General features: G+C 37.5%; 1 protein-coding gene across 1 annotated transcript in view; it reads right to left on the minus strand.

Annotated features, from left to right (window-relative positions):
* Nucleotides 1–15325, minus strand: part of RUNDC3B (RUN domain containing 3B) — a 65453-nt gene that overhangs the window by 5041 nt on the left and 45087 nt on the right. The window contains exon 9 of the mRNA XM_075746248.1: nucleotides 319–465. Coding sequence (XP_075602363.1) covers nucleotides 319–465 — 147 coding nt within the window. The remainder of the gene's footprint in view (nucleotides 1–318; nucleotides 466–15325) is intronic.

A 15325-nucleotide genomic window follows, 5' to 3' on the forward strand; every position in this document is an offset into this window, starting at 1 on the left:
CTTCAATTCTCCTTAAAAGTTTTCCAAAAACAAACAAACAAACCCCTAAGCAGTTAATCTTTCCTCTCTTAAACACTTTTGTTTGTTTGTTTGTTTCCTAAATCACTGTTGTGTTTTGGGTTTTTTTTTTTAAAATTAAACCAAAGGAAGGAAATTTTTATGGTAAGCGAGAGAAACCGATTTTTTTCTGCCAGCTGATCCTTGTACATTCTAACAGGTAATTCCAATAGGATGCATTTAAGAGTATGCTAAGGGAAATGTATAATTTTGAGTTTCCTTGTTCCTCTAAAGGTGAATCAAAATAAATATTCAACTTACTCATCCCATTGTTGATTGTGCTTTCTATAGAGTAGGGTGTCCAAGGCAACAGCATTGACATCCAGAGCTCCTGGGGAAGGCCACTGATTGGTGAGGTGAGTAGTCAATTCTTGTCTTGATCTCAAGTCATTATTCTTTAGCACAGTCCTGTGAATACAAAAAGCAGTAAATCTCAGTCTATTAAATGCAATTCCTTAAGGTACAGAAAAGAAACCCCAGGACAAATAGTCCTGACCGAGTTGATGTTCTACGTAGAGTGACCAATTGATTGCAATTTTCATAAAGTATCTTAAACTATTCATTTTTCCTAGCAGAAGCAACTTAGAAACCTATTGAGAGTATTTAGGAACACAAAAAAGTTGAAATTAGAATCTTTCTGCAAAAGCAATAAAATAGAACTGCATTCTAAAGATTCTTTCTGCCAGCAGGACGGTTATTAACAGACCAACTATTTTGCAAACCAACTATGGGAACGTGAGGTCCTTTTTTTCCCCATTTTTTTTTTTTTTTCAGTTTGAACACCCTCCCAATACTTTTGCAGAATGAACTAAAACCCAGAAATGTTAATTCCATTAAATTCTTCCAGATAAAATATAACATATGGTTATTCTGTTTTCTACCACCTTACAGTTTCTAGTAATTTGGTTTTAAATTACAGAAAATATGTTAACTGAGTACTCTAAATGTTCAAATTTGTTTTGCCTCATATTTCCATGACCCAGACCAATTTTCTAGAATTCTGGAAACAAGGAACTTAATATGTCAATACTGGAGATCATCTGCAAATGTCATACAGAAATAAGGAAAGTACATGGTTCTTCAGGCTCTAAGACATCATCAGCCTTTTTCCAATAGTACAAGACAACCTCTAACCTACCCCTATACTGCTGTATAATAAGTCTAGAAACAAAAGTAATATTGCTTGTTAACCCGTAAATCCTCCAATCCACGAAATACTAGGCAATAGCAAAATGCTGCTTTACAACAAATTTGACTATCTGTGGCCTGAAGCAAGTAGGTAATGTTACATATTTCCATACCGAATGTACTCAGGAGTGCAAAGCCAAATGCCATGTTGTTATCTGAAATAGCATTTAAATAACTATTCATGGTACACATACATTTATGTGAATTCACAAATAACATTGTCAACAGGTCTATTTTTACAATGCAGTTTTTATTCTGGTGGTATCTGAACTGTTTAGACAAGAACCTCAGTAAGGGCACATAACACCACCCAGAGTGCCAAAATTTCCCACAAAATAAGGTAAGACAATAGCGAGTTCAGTAAGGAACTTTTAGTTGCTGAGTTGGAGAGAGGAGATAGATGCACGGCAATTTTGCAAGAGAAGGTGGTGAAGCACCACAGTGAAAACTATTTTCAAGAAACTTTTCTGAAGATGACAAATTCCCCCAGCATTCATGCAAGTAAACAATCAACTTTTCTACTCTGGGATCTCCCACCTCACCCTCCTCTCTAAGGGGTCTATAGGAATAAACTACTTTGATAACCCAAAGGTCTCAATAATTTTAAATATCTTGTATGGTTTTCACTTCCTCATGTAACTCCTCTAATCCGATGGGGTACATCAAGCATTAAACAGGTCTCTTAAAGGCTTGTTGATTTGAGGGAACTGAAACAGGGACCTAGCAAGTTCTTAGGAGGTTAGCCAGTTATACTACATCACCTCTTATTCAGAAGGACTTCTTATATGCTTTCATAGAAGTTTCCTAACAGGACATGGTTTATATTAGCAACTATGCACACAGTAACTAAATGCAAATTCATACAGATATAACACACGTTCAAATTCCTGTCTGGACAACTCTTGTATGTTATCACCACACAACTCAGCAGCAGTATTAAATTATTATTAAATAAACACGCTGAGTGAAGGTGACAAAACCACACATCTACAGACAAGTTGCTAATAGTGGAATGTGGGTATTTTACATAGGTTTTTATATTGAGGCTTTCCCCACAAATCTTTATGCTATAGTAACCTGAAGTTTCACCCTTTCTGTGTGGACAAAGAAATTCTGAAACAAAAACTAGCCAAACTGTTCCAGGGATTTTAGCACAACATTTAAAGACAGTTCCAGTAGATCACTACTTAAACTGCTCTACCATGCTTAGGAAGAAAACCAGGCATCAAGCAGGATACAGAAGTAACTATTCTTCTCCTAAAACTTTTATGCTTTTATTCTGAATCTTTAAAAACATGTAAAAATAACTTTGAATATATAAAATGCATCCAAATACAGTATTCAGTATATGTAAAATAGTAGTATAGACAAGAGGAGGTTACACAAAATATTGACAGCAGGTGCTGGTAGTTACCACTTATTTTTTCAGCCTTGTAGATTATTTAGCTGTTTGTTCTCTTGCAGCCATTTTTCAAGTATCATGAGATTCCACTGCAGCAAAGACTTTTTAAAGGCACTGCTTGCAAACAGCAATTCTCAAGATAAACAAAGGCAGTATCAATTTATGCATATTAACCAGACTTATTTTAAGAGTTAAAGTATTAAACTACATGGAATCATATAATCATTTAGGTTGGAAAAGACCCTTAAGATCATTGAGTCCATCCATAAGCCCAACACTGCCAAGTCCACCACTAAACCATGCCCCTAAGTGCCACATCTACACAGCACACATCATTCTCAAACTCTAATCACTATGAGGCAAAAATGATCCTGCTGCAAATATTCGAAAATGGAAAGAGAAAAGAAATGGAGACAAAAGCATTTACTATAGAAAGGAGTTAAAAAGGAAGGAAAAAATGATCAAGTTTTAATGAAAAAAAGCATACAGATTTCAAAACACTCAAAGTGAAAAAACACTGCACAAGATTATTGAGTGCTGTCCTACTCTTGGTCAGACCAGAGGAGCTCTTTCTAGAAGTTAAGAGCTCTCAAAAGACAATGATTTATTTTATCCAAGGCAGATTGAATTTCTACAATAGCACTCTTGTTCCTCAAACTGCAAACATTGTAACTAGCGCTGGCCAACTCTTGGCTGTGATACTGCAGGTTTTGAAGTAGGACTTTTATTAATGATCACAATGAGTGCAATGAAGATTATGAGCTTTCCTCTATATGTTTACTGTTAGGCTGCTTAACCAAAAGAAGAATATTACTGTTGAAACTTATTTATCTGCTAGTATAGCAAAATAAGTTTGGCATATGAAAGCTTTCAGAGGAAAAATTAGAACAAAGTCTTCATAGGGGAAAAAAAAAAAGAAATGAAGAATTGGATGGTAAATATGGGTATTTGTGAAATTTACAAGTTTCACAAAATATTCAAAAATAAACCATAAAATTAGTATTTTCTGTTACTTAAACACACATAAAAAAAGGAACTGCTGAACTCTTTGGGCCTTGACTGGGAAATATTTCAAAAATGTTACTGAAAGTTCACATAAAAATAATGTAATGTGATATATAAACTTTTATATAAAATGCTGGTCTGTGGTAAAACATACTGAACTAGAACAGCCCATGTACAAACAGATTTTATTCTATTGCTTCTGTTCCTGAGAACAAACTGCTGTCGTGAAATGCCAACAGAAAACCAGAATGACCTGAACACCTGTAGACCAAGACCCAAAGCCTAGATTTTATGAAGGCTATTACCTCATAACTTACAAACATAACTTATATGGAACAAAATCCATAATACATCATAATTGAATCAAAGAAATTTCACTCAATAGCCAATGTGACTATTAAGCAGGTATCCTTTATTGCAGCGCTGGGAGTCGCACCGGGATATTTCCACGAACGTGCGTCTCGACGAGAAACAAATTGTTCGTGATTTATATTACAAAAGAGTTTACATATTCATTAGGTTTCTGATACATTTAATACATATTCATTATTATTCCAGGAACTCCTGAATATATGCTAATGTCCTGATACGCCTGCGCAGTTTCTTTCTCAGGTGGTCGTCAGGGGTCGTCCTCCTCAAATCTTCCTCTTTCTCCTCTTCTTCAGTGTACAGAGTTGGGTGACCTCTTCTTCATTATCCCCGTTTTGCAAGCTCAGCAACCTTGTTATCCATCCCGCCCAGATGGTCCCAGGCTTGTTGGCATGTTGGGCCTCCCTTTATCAGGTTGCCTCAAACTTTGTGTCTTTTCCAGTTCATACCCAAGGACTATTCCCTAATTTATGGCTTCTCTTATCCTGCTTCTGCATTCCAACTATTTTATTAATTGTTTTCTTTTGTACTGGAGCATGAGACAGGCGAAGCCTGAGTTTGTGGGGCCTGACTCAAGTATTGCCAAGTTATATTTTTTTTTTTAAATTGTTATACGCTAATTAGATTCCCCTATTCATTCCCCCCTTTTCATTAAAGTTGCGAATTCTTTCGCAAGAAGGCCTACAATACATTCTCTTTTTGCGATGTTCTCTTAAAGTATTTCCCTGACTCTACTGCGTGTCTTATCTTATTTTGTTTCCAGTTCTCATATTCTCCTGAAGTTCGCCTACTACACCAAAATACACATTGTATTAATATACAAGTCAGGATTATCATCAGTCCTATAAGCAGGACAAAACCAAATAGCTGCCGGAGCCAGGTCGAATTAGGTAGCCAGGAAGTTAACTTGTGCCAAATTTCTTCAAAACCCCATGAGGTATCTTCTTTAGTTATTTTATGCAATATTTCGCTTTGTCTACGGATTTCGTCTAAATCTGTGGAGATTCTACCGCTTTGGTCTATGTACATACAACAGCTTATATTTATGGTTGCATAAACACCACCTTGTGAAGCTAATAATAAATCAAGGGCCATTCGGTTTTGAATCACTTCTTTTGACAGACTAGTTATTTCAATTTGCAAGGCCTGTATTGCATCAATGGTTTTGTTCTCAATGTTTTCTATTACTGCTGAAATGTTCACTATAGTTTTTTTTCTAGTTCACTTACCCCTAGCCACGGGAGAAACCACCTTACAAAACTATGGAACTTAGTAAACCTATCTGCTATAGCGTTATGAGTTTTCTTTATCCTTTTGAGGGAAGTTGTTATTCTTTCATTCTGTGGGTATAGTTTGTCAACGATAGTAATGTTAGGAACTAAAGCTCCAAGAGTACAAGCTCCTTTCCATCCTAGGGGCAATATCTTCATAGCCAATGTACCACATAGCCAATACCATCCCGTTCCTAATGGGACCGGGAGTCCAGTATAGTTCAACCTTTGAAAAACAGGATCAATCAATGTCATATTTAAAAATGGACTTGTTATATTTGAATATTCTCCTACAAAGGTGCCCTTTCCTGAACTTACTAAACAACTATTACTTGAGGTATAATTCGCTATCATCACGTCTACCTTCCATTCCTGGTTCCATTTGGACTGGGAATCTTTTCTAAGGGTGGTGTTTGCCCAATAAACCGGATTTGTCCAGGAGACATTAGATGGAAGCAGAACTCCTATTAAGGATATTCCATGGCTGGAATATTTAGGCATCTGAGTGATGTTTTGGACTAGAGAGAAGTGTAGATTTTGATTCCATCCTTCTACCTGACTGACATGGCTCAGGCACTTGAAATGGTCCATTCCACTTCTCTTCCAATGGTTTACCTGTGAAATTCTTAACATAAACCCAGTCTCCGGGTTTAAAAGGATGTATGGGTTGATCTAATCCTCTAACTCGTGTTGCTAGAACAGTCTGTTCGATTATATTTAACTGTCTGTGACTATTACCTTTTCCTATTACACCCATCTGAATCTTGTTTGAGGTATTTGGGTTATTCTTTAAACAAATTTCGCACCTTTGGGTTACTTGTTTCACAGTAGTGTACAAATTTCAACTTACTAGCTTCTGGTTTAATTGTTTATATAAAGCATCTGTACCCCAATGTGTTTTCTTATGTTCATCTAAAACTAATTTCCATAACAAATTAGAGGGTACTATTATTCGTCCATCTGGAACATAAAACCATCCATCTTTTCCTTTGTTACCTTCTAAATCATTGATTAATTTTTTATCTTCTTTGGAATACTTATCTGGCTCCAAATCAGAATTTGGAATTTGAAGTTTACCATCTGGAATTAAGGCTGCCATCACTTTACCCTTTTCTGCTGCCTTTCTAGCCTCTGAGTCTGCCAATTTATTGCCAATCTCTTGGTCGGTGTTACCTTTTTGGTGCCCTTTACAATGCATAATAGCTACTTTTTCTGGAAGATTTACGGCTTCTAGTAACTTTAGAATTTCTTTTGCATGTTTAATATATTTTCCTTGAGCAGTGAGAAGTCCTCTTTCCTTCCAGATAGCACCATGGGCATGTACAACTCCAAAGGCATACTTTGAGTCTGTCCAGATATTAATCTTCTTCCCTCTTGCCAGCTCTAACGCTCGGGTTAGGGCAATGATCTCAGCCTTTTGTGCTGATGTCCCTGCAGGTAATGATTTTGCTTCTATTACCTTTTGGGTAGTGGTCACAGCATATCCCGCTTGGCGTTCTCCGTGTTTCACAAAGCTGCTTCCGTCTGTATACCAGGAGTCCTCGGCATCGTGGAGCGGCTCCTCTTTTAGATCGGGGCGACTGGAATATACCGCTTCCATCGTTTTTAAACAGTCATGGACCACCGGCTCCAAGATTTCCCCGCTAAGGAAAGAAGCTGGGTTCACAATGTTAGTGGTGACTATAGTTATATCATCTTGTTCCACTAGTATTGCTTGGTATTTCAGAAATCTAGAGGGGGAAGCCAGTGTCCTCCTTTTTGTTCTAACACGGCTGAAACTGTATGAGACACCATTACTGTAATTTTCTGGCCCATTGTAAATTTGCGTGCTTCCTGTACATTCAGGATAACTGCAGCTACTGCTCGTAGACATCCAGGCCACCCTTTGCTTACTTCATCCAATTGCTTAGAAAAGTAAGCTACTGCTCTTTTATAAGGGCCTAGTTGCTGAGCCAGCACCCCTAAGGCTATTCCTTGCCTCTCATGAGAAAATAGCCAGAAGGGTTTAGACACGTCAGGAAGAACTAAAGCCGGTGCTCTCATCAGTTCTGTTTTCAGTTGTTCAAAGGCTCTTTTTGCTTCTCCTGTCCGGGTCAACTTTAACTGATTATCTTTTAGTAATTGATACAACGGTTTTACTAAGAGTCCATAATTATATATCCATAATCTGCACCATCCTGTCATACCTAAAAAGGTCCTAAGTTCTTTCGCTGTTCCCGGCAATGGTGTGCGGCAAATAGCTTCTTTTCGACCTTTACCGAGTTCTCTTTGTCCTCCCGAGATCTCAAATCCGAGGTAAGTGACTTGTTGCTGAATCACTTGGGCCTTTTGCTGGGAAACTTTGTATCCACTCAATCCTAGAAAATTTAACAAGCTCACTGTCCATTGGGCGCAGTCCTCCTTAGTAGTTGTAGCCACTAGTAAATCATCCACATATTATAATAAAGTCCCTGTCTGAGATGGAGGAGTCCATGTTTCGAGTTCTCGGACCAACTGGTTCCCAAAAATAGTAGGGCTATTCTTAAGTCCTAGAGGTAACACCGTCCAAGTTAATTGTGTTTTCCTGCCTGTTTCAGGATTTTCCCATTCAAAAGCAAACAGCTTCTGACTCTCTGCTGCCAAGGGCAGACAGAAAAATGCATCCTTCAGGTCCAGTACGGTAAACCAAATTTGGTCCTGTACTAGCTGATAATTCTTCCCATCCGGTTTCTTCACCGGTAAAATTGGGGTATTATACTCTGATTTACATTATATGAGTAACCCATATTCTATAAAGTTGAATATTAACCTTTTAAATTCCTTTTTGGCCTCTATTTTTAATGGGTATTATTTTGTCTTACCAGATTTGTTCCAGGTTTAAGGATAATTCTTATGGGTTTCGCTCTTCTGGATCTACCCGGGACCTCATTAGCCCGTGTCAAAAATGTCACTGTATTCTTCACCTCCTCGGGAATTCCTTTGTTAGTCTTAGGTTGCTCCTGCAACATAAAAACTCTTGCCTCAATGGCTTTAGATTCAGGGATTAATAATTGAACTTTTCCATCTTTAAAGGTGATATGCATTTCCAATTTACTCAATAGGTGCCGTCCCAAGAGTGGTATAGGACATTCAGGCATATATAAAAATTGGTGAGTTATCCATTGTTTTCCGAGCTTAAAATTTAAAGGATGGAAAAGGCACACTGTTTCGCTTTCCCTGTGGCACTCACAATGTTTACTGTATCATCGCTCAATTTTCTTTGATAAGTATTTAACAGAATAAGTTGCCCCGGTATTTGCAAGAAAATCTATTTTCCTTTTTCCCAGCTCTACTGTAGCCAGGGGTTCTGCTGGGGAGGTTTCCCCCGGTCCCCTTCAGGACCTAGTTCAGGGGAACTGAGGTTGAAAGGGAGCTGCTTATCGTGCCTCCTCCAGAACCTCTGGACTGATAGGAACAGGACCCCTAAAACAGTCCTTAAATTTCTGATAACCCCATTTTCAATGTCCCAGTTCTTTACAATATGCACACTGATGATCTCCTAAGGTATTAGTGGTATTTTGTGCTGGAGGGGTCTCGCCTCTCCCCCTTGGTATTGCCGTCCTCCCTTGAAGTTAGTTTGCTGACGCTTCCTGCAGTGCAGCTCTCATGTTACCCTCTCTTTCCCTGTCTCTCCCTGCCTGTCTCCGCTCTTTCATTTTCTTGTTGTTCTTTTCTAACTTCCTTCTACAAAACAACATCAATTGTAACACTGTATTATATTCCAAATTCTTATTCTTGGGCTGTTTTTTTTTTTTAAAACTTCTCCACTCTGATTACTTCCCATTTTACTATCTCGCCAACCACAAACAATCTTTACTATTTCGGTAGCACACTCCTTTTTCTCAAGGGGTTCACACTTTACACTTAGCACGCTCTATGTCTGTCCCAGATTGAATTCACAATTTCTGTTTATACCATAAACATTCAAAAATGATTATTGATTCACAATATTTTTGGGGTGTCAAAAGCAATATTCTGATTCCCACATTTATCAACAATTCTACTTCAGGGGCTGCATCATTCGGATTTTTAGTTAATCTTTTAACACAGCAATAAAGGACATCCAAACTTACATGTCAATGCTACTATTAATCTAAATAATTACCCAGAAGGGTATCATTAATCATTCGCTTCGTCCTTCTCCGGCTGTTTCCCTCGCGGGATAACAGAACCGCGGATCCGGACTCCACACTCGCTTCGTACGTGATTGTACGTCTCACACACTCACACAAATTCAAACACCTCAAGTTATACTTGAGAAAGAAAAGAAAGAAAAAAAAAAAAAAAGAAAATTCTTGAAACTGTAACTGTTAAGCTCCTAAACAACCAATACCTCCAGACAGTTACAAGTGCGTGTGTGTGTGACAGTAACTGTTAAACTCCTAAACAACCAATACCTCCAGACAGTTACAAGTGCGTGTGTGTGTGTAACAGTAACTGTTAAACTCCTAGACAACCAATACCTCCAGTCAGTTACTGTCCCAATGTATGCGAATAAGACGCTAGCAGTCCCGCATACGCTCAACCCTGCGTTATAACGTAACGACCTACGGGGAGCCACCAAACAACCGGTTCCAAAAACAGAGTAGTAACTGTTAAACTCCTAGACAACCAATACCTCCAGACAGTTACAAGTGCGTGTGTGTGTGACAGTAACTGTTAAACTCCTAAACAACCAATACCTCCAGACAGTTACAAGTGCGTGTGTGTGTGTGTGTAACAGTAACTGTTAAACTCCTAGACAACCAATACCTCCAGACAGTTACAAGTGCGTGTGTGTGTGACAGTAACTGTTAAACTCCTAAACAACCAATACCTCCAGACAGTTACTTAAACAAATAAAAATAAAAACAAAATATTTTAAAGAATACCTTTCAATAGATGGTCCTTGTCTGCCCCCGCAGTGATCCGATTGAGGAGAGGAGTCTCTCCGGAGAAATCCCCGGGGGTACCCAAGAGAGTCCCAATCTCAATGGGTCCTGCAGCCGGGCAGAGAGGGTCCCATCTGGGGTGCCAATCTGAATCAAAGAAATTTCACTCAATAGCCAATGTGACTATTAAGCAGGTATCCTTTATTGCAGCGCTGGGAGTCGCACCGGGATATTTCCACGAACGTGCGTCTCGACGAGAAACAAATTGTTCGTGATTTATATTACAAAAGAGTTTACATATTCATTAGGTTTCTGATACATTTAATACATATTCATTATTATTCCAGGAACTCCTGAATATATGCTAATGTCCTGATACGCCTGCGCAGTTTCTTTCTCAGGTGGTCGTCAGGGGTCGTCCTCCTCAAATCTTCCTCTTTCTCCTCTTCTTCAGTGTACAGAGTTGGGTGACCTCTTCTTCATTATCCCCGTTTTGCAAGCTCAGCAACCTTGTTATCCATCCCGCCCAGATGGTCCCAGGCTTGTTGGCATGTTGGGCCTCCCTTTATCAGGTTGCCTCAAACTTTGTGTCTTTTCCAGTTCATACCCAAGGACTATTCCCTAATTTATGGCTTCTCTTATCCTGCTTCTGCATTCCAACTATTTTATTAATTGTTTTCTTTTGTACTGGAGCATGAGACAGGCGAAGCCTGAGTTTGTGGGGCCTGACTCAAGTATTGCCAAGTTATATTTTTTTTTTTAAATTGTTATACGCTAATTAGATTCCCCTATTCATAATAATAACTTTGAAGATCACAAGTATGCAGTTCTGTATTTAAATAAAATTCACTAAAATATTTTTCCTATTGGTTTTGTAGCTGTGATGATTTAAGGATGATGCAAGATAAGGTTTGCAGATAGTATGTTAAGCCATTTATTACATGACTGAAAGCAAGGACATTCCAAAAAGGGAAGAGGAAAAGTAAGAGATACAAGGGTTTATTATAGGGAAAAGTTAAAAAAGAAGGAAATACAATCGAGTTTGAGTGAAAACAAGCAACCAACCATATACAACAAGCTGTTAACTCATTTTCTTCAGACTGGAAATAGAAAACTTGAAAGCCAAAAAGAAAATAAGAACAATGGCTTCTAAATGCAATAATCTCAGGAAGGTAGTTGATACATGGAGAGTACAGTGGATCTGAGTAAGAGATTGTATGATTATTTTTTGAATGAAAGAAAGACAGCATGCAAGATATGGCCGAATAGGGTATCCTGGACTAACAAGGTGAGACTGGGCAGTGCAGAAAGTTTTGTGTAGGGTAGGGAGAATACGCAAGAATTTATTATGAGAGCAAGAGTGTTAAACTGATTTATGGTACAATCACCTAATCTAGGCATGAAAAAATTCTTGGTTGTCTGAAAGCTTGTGAGCCTTTTTCCCCCATCCACTAACTCGTACCTTCTCTACTGACAATCATTTTCATTTCTTTACAATCATGTTGGCAAAAAAGTAGCAGAAGCTCTTTTTTGTGATCTGTGGAGAGAAAATAATTATTTTTCTCCTGCTTTCAACATTTGTGTCCTGAGCAGTCCTCACCCCAACAAATATTATTATAAGATAACTTCATATTGTGTTTAAAGTTCTGAAAAACATTACAAAAATCAAGAAATACTGAAGAGATGGCAGGCAGAGAAAGAATATTTCCAATTCCTTGGGAAGTAATTGCTGAATTGCTATTTTCGTACTGAACAGTGATAAGTGAGGCAAATCCAGCAAAATGCTTGTTGACATTTATTACAGGAGAAAGGTATTGGTGATGCTGGAAACCAAAGTATTTGAAAAAAATTAATTATAAAATTATCAAATATCCTTTGTATTACTTCATGGCATAGATTTTTCCATAATGCACACATATAAGAGAAGTATAATACACACAGTCTCACCATGTTAGCCCAGGATATCCTGTTTAAGTTATAAGAATTAAATTGTGAGTTTGGGGGCTTTTTTTAATACCTAAAAAAAGAAAAACTCCATACAAATTCAAAATATTACTGCAACTAATAACTTGTTAGGAAAAACAAGCAGCAAAAGAGATGAGAACATCATCTTAATACTAGAATACATCATTAAAAACTAACCAATATTTGGCTTACAGTTATATTTTTGTTCTCTACATCAGGAACCGCTATTTAAATTCAGCTCCTCTTAGAAAACCAAGAAAAGTAATCAGTAAAAACTTTCTGCTAATGAATTCCTGCCTATTACAAAAGAATAATCACAATTCATTGACTAATCAATACTAACATACTCCCAAGTTAGGAATAAGTGTCTGCTTGAAGTGCAGATACATACGCTCCCTCCAGGCTTATAAATTTACTACTTTTATTCAAGAATAACAGCAACAGCCAGAGTATTAACATCAGGTTTATACAGCTATTCCCAGAGACGTCTCTGCATGCTTTTGACTTTCAGCCCTTTAATCGTGTATTTAAGAAGTAGGGAAAAGTGAGATTAGTGAAATCTTCTGATAAACATCCTTCTCCCCTAGTGTTCACTGGCCCTTTGTCAGCTATTCTCCAAAATATTTATTTGCTGATTTCCTCAACTTTTATTATTTTGAGATGTTTATTTCATGATTTATTATTTTGAGATTATTTATTAAGCACAAGCAGAATATCATTATGTATGGTACGCATATAATAATAAAATCCAATTGACAAATTACTGCTCATTTCCATCCCTGCTCCACAGGATGCTGCCCTTTCAGTTGTTCTGGTACAATCACATAGAAGCCACTCTCAAAATGGATCACTGAAATGGTCAATTTTTAATTAATTTTTTAAAAAAATTTAATTCATAAGGTAACCCCACAAATAGTTCTGTTTGCACTAGCATCGCTTTTGGCAGCTCAGCTACCTCTCAAAAAGATAAGAAATTACTCCTTTGAATTAATACATCTAAGACTTCTGCATCTTGAAACTGTGACCTGACTTGATTCGCTCATTCACTGTGGGAGATGGGGATAAAAGACAGCCTGTACATGGGCTTCCTGCACACAAAAGGGAAGTGATATAAAAATCTGATTACCTTTGGTCACTTAATATACTGCACCTATATTACCTCTGGGAATTTAAAAATAAATAAGTAAATAAAAATTAATCTCAAGTTTAGTCCAAGCAAATATAGAAAAAGCCTTATCCTGATCATCACTTTAAATTTCTGGTCTCATTTCAGCTAGACTGGATTTCCAATTTCCCCTGGATCCAATACAGATCCATGTCATTGGAAGCCTATTCTGAAAGACCCATTTGCACAGATTTTTTTTGTTTAATAAACAAAAAGTCAGTTCTGTTTCCAGTTATACCTATAAAAAACCAGTAATTTCTTACCTGCAAGTTTAATTTCTCCAAATCCAGAAAATGCCAGTCCAGTTGGCAATTTGCCCTCCTACCAGCAGATGAAGACAGGAAATAAACCAAACAGACTAATTCCCTAAGAAAGGGAATTATATCAGATGAGTGCTCCAGTTCAAGAACTACCTGAGTAGTGAAAAGTAAAAGTGAAAATAAAAGCTTAAAAAAAAATAAAATCATTTGAATAAGAAAGAACAAGCTTTAAAAACCTTTATTTAGGACAGGAAATATGGAATGCAAAATTAAATTGATAGCATACATGAATATAACTAAAATCTGTAAGAGCAACTTCAAAATAAAAAGGAACTCTCAAGTTGTCAGTACTGTAGCAAGACAGTGAGCTGTCTGGACTGGTATGTCATTGGACTTTGAGAAATTAGATCAGCAGGTATGAAAATGAGTTACTTACCAGTAGATTTTGATGGTGCAATATATCACCTCTCAGGTTTGTGCCCTGTGCACAGACACAATGTATTCCCCAAATTAGGTGCCAGAGCAGTTAGATCCCAGCAGACTTTCTAATGGCAGCCGCTGCAGTGAAAAAAAGCAGGCATGTCCTACCGCACCACATTTTCTTACTCTTTCTGACCGGCCAACAGATCTTCGTGTGCAACAGCAACAGTACTAGTTGTGCCACAGAACAGATCCCCTTGAAGCTTCTTCAGCAGTCTTTTTAGTCCTCCTTTGTTATCTCCTAGAAATCTTGAAATATATCCTCCAGTGATAAAATTACTATCATCAATTTCACACAGCCTTTGATCTCCTTGACCTTGGAGTAACTTGGATAAGCTTATATTGGCAGAAATACTGGCAGCTTGACTCCCGAGTTCTAGTATACGGTGGAGAATTTATTTCAGAATACACACATACAGAATGGATCAAAACACACTACACTATGTTAAATTTGTGTGATCATTAAAATAGTAGTGCAGCGTGTGACTGACACTCTTCATGTCCTTGGACAAATAACCAGGCCTTATTCCCTTGGAGGAGGATGACAGATACAACACAACTTGTTTCCCCCCACAGTAGGTCTTGACTGAAAACAAGAAAAATACTGAACTTGACTTGCAAACAAATATTAAAAAAGTAAAGAGCAGCTTTTAATTCAGTTCTTCAACTATCAGATCCTTTCTGCTGGAAAATGGAGGACTCGTAGCAAACAGCTTTTTTGAGAGATTATCAAATTTGGATTTAGGAAATATTCTCTCAAACAGAGCTTGTCATTCAAGGATTTTTTTTTTTCCATGTCAGTCATGTAAATACAAATTATCTGTCTATAGCTGAACTCCTTTTAAAAGAACATGACTGTGGGGGTGGAGGCACAGGGAAAAGAAAAAAAAAAAGAAATCAAGATCTTCCTTCAGAATAGATCAGGAAAACTTCACCAAAAAGAGTGGTTGTCTCAATAATTTTTTGCTATTTTAACATGCTTCCCTTGGATTCAGTAAAAACAGCAGTATCAACTGCAAAATGGTTGGGTAAAATTTGGCTTGACAGAAAAAACCATTTTTTTAAACTTCCACTCATATATTAAGTCAGCGAGAGTTTCAGAAGAGATATCCAACATTATAAGAGTAAGATGGATCTTCTATATACACAAGTAGTTGCCAAAGCCAGCATATTGAAAGCTCTCTGTTGAAAGCTGGAGAGAGACGGTTTACAAGGGCAAGTAGTGACAGGATGAGGGGTAATGGGTTCAAGCTGAAGGAGGATAGATTTAGATT

This window comes from Balearica regulorum, chromosome 2 (assembly GCF_011004875.1).
Source record: "Balearica regulorum gibbericeps isolate bBalReg1 chromosome 2, bBalReg1.pri, whole genome shotgun sequence".
Taxonomy (NCBI): Eukaryota; Metazoa; Chordata; class Aves; order Gruiformes; family Gruidae; genus Balearica; species Balearica regulorum.